Source organism: Muntiacus reevesi, chromosome 11 (assembly GCF_963930625.1).
Source record: "Muntiacus reevesi chromosome 11, mMunRee1.1, whole genome shotgun sequence".
Taxonomy (NCBI): Eukaryota; Metazoa; Chordata; class Mammalia; order Artiodactyla; family Cervidae; genus Muntiacus; species Muntiacus reevesi.
In genome coordinates, this window is record NC_089259.1 from 75,767,242 (window position 1) to 75,775,523 (window position 8,282).

At 43.4% G+C, this 8,282-nt stretch overlaps 1 protein-coding gene across 4 annotated transcripts in view; it reads left to right on the forward strand.

Moving 5' to 3' along the window:
* Positions 1-6,735, forward strand: part of LOC136144172 (protein-lysine methyltransferase METTL21E) — a 16,818-nt gene extending 10,083 nt beyond the window's left edge. For all 4 annotated transcript variants that reach the window (XM_065901848.1, XM_065901850.1, XM_065901849.1 and 1 more), the window contains 3 exons: positions 1,475-1,641; positions 2,609-2,726; positions 5,795-6,735. In XM_065901848.1, coding sequence (XP_065757920.1) covers positions 1,475-1,641; positions 2,609-2,726; positions 5,795-6,255 — 746 coding nt within the window. In that variant the 3' untranslated portion in view covers positions 6,256-6,735. The remainder of the gene's footprint in view (positions 1-1,474; positions 1,642-2,608; positions 2,727-5,794) is intronic.
* Positions 6,736-8,282: the final 1,547 nt, after the last annotated feature.

Genomic DNA, 8,282 nt, shown 5'->3' on the forward strand with positions numbered 1-8,282 from the left:
ATTTTGGGACTTATTTTAATGATAAAAGTTGCTCGTTTTTGAGGAAAATTGCTTTGTTACTTTTAGGAAGAATAGATTTAAAAATTGCTGGTGTCAGATTTTGGTTTAAAGTTAGGGAGAATTGTGAATCATCAAATTTTCTAATTGCAGAATGGGTTGCTTGTAAAGGAACAAGTTCACCCTCATTGGAAATATTCAAAGAGGCTGAACAAACTGGGCATGTTGTTCATCCCCAAAGGAACATGAGTTTCCTGGCTGAGGTGCAAGCTGAGAGCAGGAGGCGGCCACTGTATTTTCCGTCTGACGTTCAAGGGTTGGATGACATTTGACTTTGGAGTGTCATATCTGGTTTGAAAGTATGAATGATGGCAAGGTTGGAAAGTGTGAAGGTTTCAACTTTTGAGATTTGGGAATAAATGTCCCAAGAGAAACTTGTCTTCTTCTGTGGAGACCAGAATGAGGAATTTTTGTACTTGCCCCAAATTTCTTGGAAATGTTTTTGTTTTCTGTTTGTTTACTTCCTTGTTTTTGGGTCTCAGGACAGAGGTGTGAGCGAGTCATGCCCTTCATGTCATGGTACACGGGCATCATCTCAGCAAGACCCCCCTGTTGTATGTGTGTCTGTCCATCTTGTCTCATTCATTCTTTCTACCCATTTCATGCTTCCTTTCCTTTTCCAGCATCTTTCTGGCAACCTTTCTAGTGTGTTTGATGTAGGTCTTTGACAAATATTTTCACACATATCCACTTAAGGACTTGTGTAAAAATTTAGAATAGGGAGTAGGATTTCTGGCTTGTAGGATGTTTATATATAAATTAACAAAATACCATAAGATTGCTCTCCAGAAAGCAACATTTTGTATTCTTACCAGTGAAACTTATCCAATATTGTCAATGTTAAGATGTCATGTGTTGTCCCCAAACAATAATATAAAAATAAGTAATAATAATATAATACAAGTATAATTGATAGATGGTATCACATGTCTTTTGTCTGGATAAAGGCAGGTCATAACGGATCTGCTGCATTGAAATAACTGGAATTGCACCATGAAGCCAATATGAATAGTTGAGATCTTAGATTCCATCACCAGTCTTTCTTTTGTTCTAAATGAATAGATTGGTAGCCTTTATTTATTTATTTATTTTGGTTGCTAGCCTTTAAAATATGTTGCTTTTTAAAAAAGTCTATCAATTATTGTTTATTTCACATAGCATTGCAGAAATGACTAGCAGTTGATTTCAACCTCAGTAAAAAATCAGAAAGATGTTGTCCCAATGTATGAAATGTCAGCTTCTGTTAAGAACTGTTTTCAAGTAGTTTACCCCACTATCATTACGTTGCAGCTGAAGTCAATGACTGGTCAGAAGTAACTTAGAATAAGTGAAAATGCTGCATTTCCAGCAGATTCTTCTCCTTTGCCATGGTTTTACTGCCACAACCACAACCACTGCCTTTTTCTTTTCCTTTCAGAGAGCAGAGGAGACGACGATGAGAGGACAGTGGTTGCAGAGATCATGCGGAGATGTTTTGTTCCAGCGTTTGTAACAACCGTCCCCTGGGAGGGGTTTCATTTCGCTGGTCATGAGATTCGGATCAATGAAGCCACGGACTGTTATGGCGCTGTCGTTTGGCCATCGGTATAATTTCATACAAACTTTGCTACATTTCAATTATTTTTCATCCAGTTTTGTTTATTATCGTATACTATTTGGAAGGAGAAGAGAGGTCCCATAGTTCTATTTTGTTATTCAAGCAACAGTAAAATTTAGAAAACAAGAAACTGGGGAAATGCTTCCGCCAATTTTATTTCTGACTTGTAGGGTTAATAAAGACTGTTGTTTACACATTCAGTTTTTGGTTACTATAGGTCACAAAAGTTTAGAATTGTACACATTTTTATTTACCATTTAACTGGGCTCTATTTGAGTTAAACAATTATAATGAAATCTCTGTCAGTCTCAACATGCAGAATATCCTAGAAGGCCAACACTCATTTATCAATTGTCCTACAAAGGGTGCAGCCCCCTCTACTGTCTGCCCCAATCTTGAAGATATATTTCTTTAAAATAACTCCTATTATTAGAAGTTGCTTCCTTTAAAGATAATCAAGCCTAGTAACTGAACTCTATATTCTCAGTTCTCTTCTCTCCCCAACAATCCCCAAAGACTTTTTCTATCTTAAATGTTGAATCTATTGGAGAATGTGCTTCTGTGGATAATTTTCTGTAGAGATGTGTATACACACACACATACACTCACATGTGCATGCGTGCTCAGTTGCGTAGTTGTATCTGACTCTTTGCGACCCCGTGGACTGTAGCCCCCCAGACTCCTCCTTCCATGGGATTTCCCAGGCAAGAATACTAGAGTGGGTTGCCATTTCCTCCTCCAAGGGATCCTCCCAATCCAGGGATTGAACCCACATCTCCTGTGTCTCCTGCAATGCAGGCAGATTCTTTACCACTGCGCCGCCTGGGAAGCCCACTCTCACACGTGCTCATATGCGTATTACAGCATTAGTGGGGTGTTTGTCTAATAGAGTTTAATATTGCTTTCTGTGATTACTTACTAAGCACTGTTTCTTCTGTTTTTGCATTTTCATAGGCCCTTGTTCTGTGCTATTTTCTGGAAACTAACGTAAAGCAGTATAACATGGCCGACAAAAATGTGATTGAAATTGGAGCCGGAACAGGGCTTGTCTCCATTGTGGCGAGTTTACTTGGTAAGTAGCTGCGTTAGATCAAGTGGGATCAGAGAACCCAATGATCTGATATCATTATTGCTTTGGCTATCCATTTACTATGCCTGGAGAATTCTGTGGATGTGTAGTCCAGGGGTAGCAAAGAGTCAGACACAACTGAGCGACTTTCACTTTCATTTTACTATAACCTGGGCCTTTTTTTTTTTTTTTTTTTTTACTATAAATGATAGTTTACTTTGAAATTCTCCTCCTGATAGAAAGTTGGTCCCAGTTTCTCATAATTGAGTCTTTGTACATATATATATATATTTTTGGTACATTTATTCCCCTCCTCATTCCCCCCCCCCCAACCGCCCCGGGCTTGTTTGCCTTCTTATTTCTGATATTAAGAAATAGCTTTTAGCTTTTTCCTATTTTTATTTATTTATTTTTAGTTTTCTTTTGAAAAATTTTATGTATTTTCAATTGAAGGATAATTGCTTTACGATATTCTGTTGATTTCTGCTCCTCACCAACATGAATCAGGGCCTGTTTTCAAGCCCCTCATGCTTTGAATGGGCTTCATTAAGAAACTTTAACAGTGGTAAAGTCACCTAACTGGTTTCTTTCTGAATTTTCTGGGACGCTACATTAGTTCTTCTCCTGGGGTGGAGGTCACAAGCGCGTTCTAGCCGGCAGGTATATCCTGGCAGTCTGGCTGCTGGAGAACGTGTGAAATCCGAGGCACAGGCAGAGCTGACTGCTGCGGACTCTTTCTTCTTTATTTAAATTTCAGCCCCATTTCAACATCCCCATGCACTTGGTATATTCCTTTTGGGTTTTGAAGTCATTTTCTTTTATGAAAAAGCACCTGTTAGAATAGAGAAAGAGTGTTAGAAATCATGTCTGCTTCTAAGTTTAGGCACGTGTCCTTGAATTTATTTTCTCAGTTAGTTCCATTCTTCTTTTGTGATCGCTTGTTCTCTCACCAGCATCTTCTTTTCCAACTAAATGTGTGATGGTCTCTACGTGTGTCTGAGCCTGCTTCAGTCTTTTTTGTTGTTGTTATCTTTTTCACAACCTTAATTTATCTGCCTTCTCTGATGTGCGTGGCCCAAATCCGTGTTGATTTCCTTGATCTTCAGAAGTGCACACCTGCCACTCTAAAATCTTGAGAGGAATTCAAGATTTAGCAATTTACAACTTTCTAAAGCACTGGAGAAATACAGGACCCTTGAAACCCTCCCGAAATATTTAGTTTATTTATTTTTAAATTGCTCTGTCTTGACATTGCTTTGAAAGTCACCATTCCGCTTAGTATGGCTAGTGTCAGAGGTCCTGTTCGATTTATACCTGAAAGCTTCCTCACTGAAGAGCAGAATTTGTGTTTTGGGAAGTTGTTCATTCATTAAAAAGAATCAGTCCTTTTGGTCTGCTTGTATGACTTGACACAAGCCTCAGAAGTTGGAAGCTTTGTTTAGTCAGTGGTGGTGTTCACCTCTAGACACGAAGCTCTTCACAGCCACCTCCAGTGCCTCAGCTCAGTCGCTCAGTCGTGTCCGACTCTTTGCAGCCCCATGGACTGCAGCATGCCAGGCCTCCCTGTCCATCACCAACTTCCAGAGTTTACTCAAGCTCATGTTCATTGAGTCGGTGACACCATCAACCATCTCATCCACTGTCGACCCCTCCAGATAGTTTATATTCCTATGGGTGAAGGGCAGTGGAGGGAGGAGTCATTCTTTATCTTGGGATCTTAAAAAGATTTGTTGAAATTGATAGACCTTCCTCTGTACACACACACACACACACACACACACACACACACACGAATGCAGAGATTTTTTTATTTCTGTGATTCTACCAATGAAATGTATATTTCCCTCCCGTTTTAACAGTTTCCAGAAATAGAGTCAATAGCCAGAGAAATTTGCCATCATGGGTGAGAAGTGGGTTCTAAACTGGTCTGGGGTGAACTGGATTCCCCTCCAGATCTGTTCTCTCGTTCCTTTCGCGAGTCTGTTCTTGTCCAATCTCCAGTCTGTTCTTGTCCGATCATGTAGATTTCAGACAATTCTAGACTTAGTTGCACATTGTTTTCAGGCTCTCCCACTGCTCAAAGTTCATGTCGGGGACAAATTGTTTTGATTTTTGGTGTACAGTTTTCTCCTGAAAATGACCACCAGTATTCGCTTTTAACTGTGGGTTTCCTTGTATGTTTTCCTCTGACCTTCTGTTCTGCGTGTGTGACCTTTGCTGTGTGAGCTGTCTGTGCAGGTTGTGTGCGCACGCGCTGTGTCACCCAGCTGTGTCTGACTCTCTGTGACCCCATGGACTGCAGCCTACCAGCCTCCTCTGTCCGTGGGATTTCCCAGGCAAGAATCCTGGAGTGGGCTGCTGTTTCCTCCTCCAGGGGATCTTCCTTTCCCAGGGATCGAATCTGCGTCTCCTGCATGGGCAGGTGGATTCTTTATCTGCTGAGCCACCTGGGAAGCCCCAGGTGCAGGTTGTCAGAGTCAGGCTTACGATGGGGTCAAGCTAAAACCATGGGCGTGAGCCTGGGTGTCCTGATACTTTCCATGTAGTGACACTGGGAGCTCGTCTCTCCTGCCTCCAGTTCTCCCACTTAAGCACTTCCTGGTCAATGATGGGGTGCTTGGAGGGTCACTCATTCGCTCTCCCGTGACTGGAGCTCAGGTTTCTTTTAGGGAAGATCCCGTTCATCTTTCAACAGTGACATCTGATTGTTCCAAACCAGTGAGGATACCAAAGCCTTTGAATTTCTCTTCCTTTTGATGTTTTAAGTAGATAAATAGAAAATAACAGCAAGAATAACGAAACAAAACTGACACCAAAAAACAAAACAAAACCCAGGAGAATGCAAAAGTGCAAAGATGTAAAAGCATCAATACCTGGCGAACCTAATCGTGTGTAAGGGGAGGCGCAAAGCTGCCTTAGCATCCATTCTGAAGGGATTTCCCTCCTGCGCATACTGTCTTTGGCTTGGGGCTAGCCTTCGAGTCGAATTGCAGAGTGCGTGGTGGCTCACACATTGGTAGCGTCCCCTCATCCCATGAAGGTTCCTTTCCCTGCCGCCCTTTGCTTCCCAGGTGCACACGTGACTGCCACAGACTTACCCGAGGTGCTTGGAAACCTGCAGTATAATATTTCCCGAAACACCAAAATGAAAGCTAAGCATCTGCCGCAGGTCAAGGAGCTCTCCTGGGGTGTAGCTCTAGACAAGAACTTCCCCAGGGCTTCCACCAACTTTGACTACATCCTGGCAGCCGACGTCGTCTACGCTCACCCGTTTCTCGAAGAACTCCTCATTACCTTTGAGCATCTGTGCAAAGAAACCACCGTCATCCTCTGGGTCATGAAATTCAGGCTGGAGAAGGAAAATAAATTTGTAGATAGATTTGAGCAGTTGTTTGACCTGGAGGAGATTTCTAGTTTCCCTAGCCTGAATATTAAGTTGTATAAAGCGATGAAGAAAAATCTGAAGAGTGCGTGTTATCCTCAAAGGAGGACGTGGAAAGCGAAGGCAATTTCTGGTAGATTATTGCTTTAACAAAGACCCTGGATAATCTGATTGTAGCACTGACTTTCTCAAGGGGAAACACGCACAGACACACACACAGACATACAGACACACACACACACACACACACACACACACACACGCACGCCCACGCGCACGCGTGTGCGTGCACCTCACCCCAGGCAGGGATAGTCCCAGATATAGCATGTGGATCTAGAGAATGGCAAAGCCATTGTGTGCTAATTGATTAGGACAAGGTCTGCTTTCCTTATCTTTCTATAGCACTATCTTTAATTATTATCATCTTTATTATTTTTTTTTTATTTTATTATTATCATCTTAATACATGGTGCAGTCATTGTTAAGGTATAACTGTTGAACAATGGCTTTTAATGAACAATGGTTTTTAATAATGGTGTCTCTAACATAAGCTTATGTGATTCTCTCTTTAGAAATAAAGAAATGGACTCTAGTGAGCTCACAAATAAATCGGAAAAGGCAGACATAGGATGTGATGGTTGGTGTGAGATTACTGTGGCTTCATTAGTGCCAGCTTATGGGTGGTCTGTCTTCTCTGCTGGGCAGGGTGGGTCTCTAGCCCAACCCCTGAAATCAATCAAGCTGGTGGATTTGAGGTTATGGGCAAGGACATTTCACTCCAGTAAATGAAAAATGAATGGAAGAACACATAAAAACAGCTGAGATTTTGGGGGGAGTTATTGTTTTATTTTTAAGCCAAGTACAGATACTCTGTATCACAAGAACAGAAATAAATATAAAAGTTTGAGTTGAAGATACACATGAAAAGATTTCAGTCTCTAATCTCAAATAACCAGACATACGGCTGTTTTTAACATTTAAAGCTTTTCTGATGAACATACAGGGACCTAGATATTTGAAATCCTATGTGCTTTCCTCCCACCCCTCACCCCCTGCAAGGTCCTTAGAGATTAGAATAAAGTCTGAAGTAATTAAAGTCAGTGCAAGAAGAGCAAAATATTAGGATTTTGTACCACGTAACAAGACTCGTGGTCATAACCCTTCTGGGTTCTCCGTGGTGTTTGCTGGGCTGGTTCTGTGCCCTGGGAGACATATCGCCCAGCCCTTTCTACTTCGCTGAAGCGCTCAGTCTATCCGTGGTTGAGGAGAGCCAAAAAGCCAACTTCCTAGGACTCTGACCTTAAGCCAGGATGCGAGTGTACTCCCAATCGGCTTTTTTGGTAGGTTCATGGGGTCAGCTCTTCAGAATTACCAGTATTTACATGCCCTTTGTTGTTTTCACAGCCTGTTAAGGTACAAGAAATCAACTAATTCTCAGGGGCCATCCTAGGAGTCTCTGTAAAATCAGTCTCCCCACCATAAGGGGGCCCAGGCTGCCAGGGGTGTGGTCCCCGCCCCAAAGCCACACAGCTGCAGGGGGGCTCGGGGTTGAGTCCAGAGCCCGAGTTTTTCGTTGTTGTTGTTTTGTTTGTTTGCCATTACCCTGCCTTCATGTATTTAAAGCAGTCATTTTCACACTCTTTTGTAAGTAAGTGAAGTCATTTCTTCCAAGTGAGATCCACACCCAGACAGGTAAGCAAACGCACGCATGTGTTTAAGGTGACACTTAAGCAGAGCTGGAAGGAGGTGAAGGAACAGCCGCTCCAGGACCTTCCCCCAGGAGGCCACTGGCCCTCGGGAGGAAACACGGAACCGAGGCCAGTGAGCTCGGAGCCGGCCGAGCTGGGGAGCCCGGAAGATCGGGGGTCGGAGAGGCTGGCGGGGCTGGATTGCGCGGGACCTTCGTGGCAGGCTGGGGTCTCGGGAAGCAGGCCCGGAGGAGGCGTAAAGCGGGCAGGTCATCTTCCGGGACGGGCTGGAGAGTGTGGAAGGAGCAGGAGGAGGCAGGGCAGAAGCAGAGGTCAAGCTGCCGAGCAGGCCCGCCCGCAGCCCCAGCCGTTCCCCCCGACTCCCTGGGGCCTCTGGACCTGGGGACTGTCCCTGGATGTGCCCCTGGAAGGCTGTGGTTCGGGGAGGTGACTGTGGGGTTGGCGATGCTGGAGGGCCCGCGAGTTGCC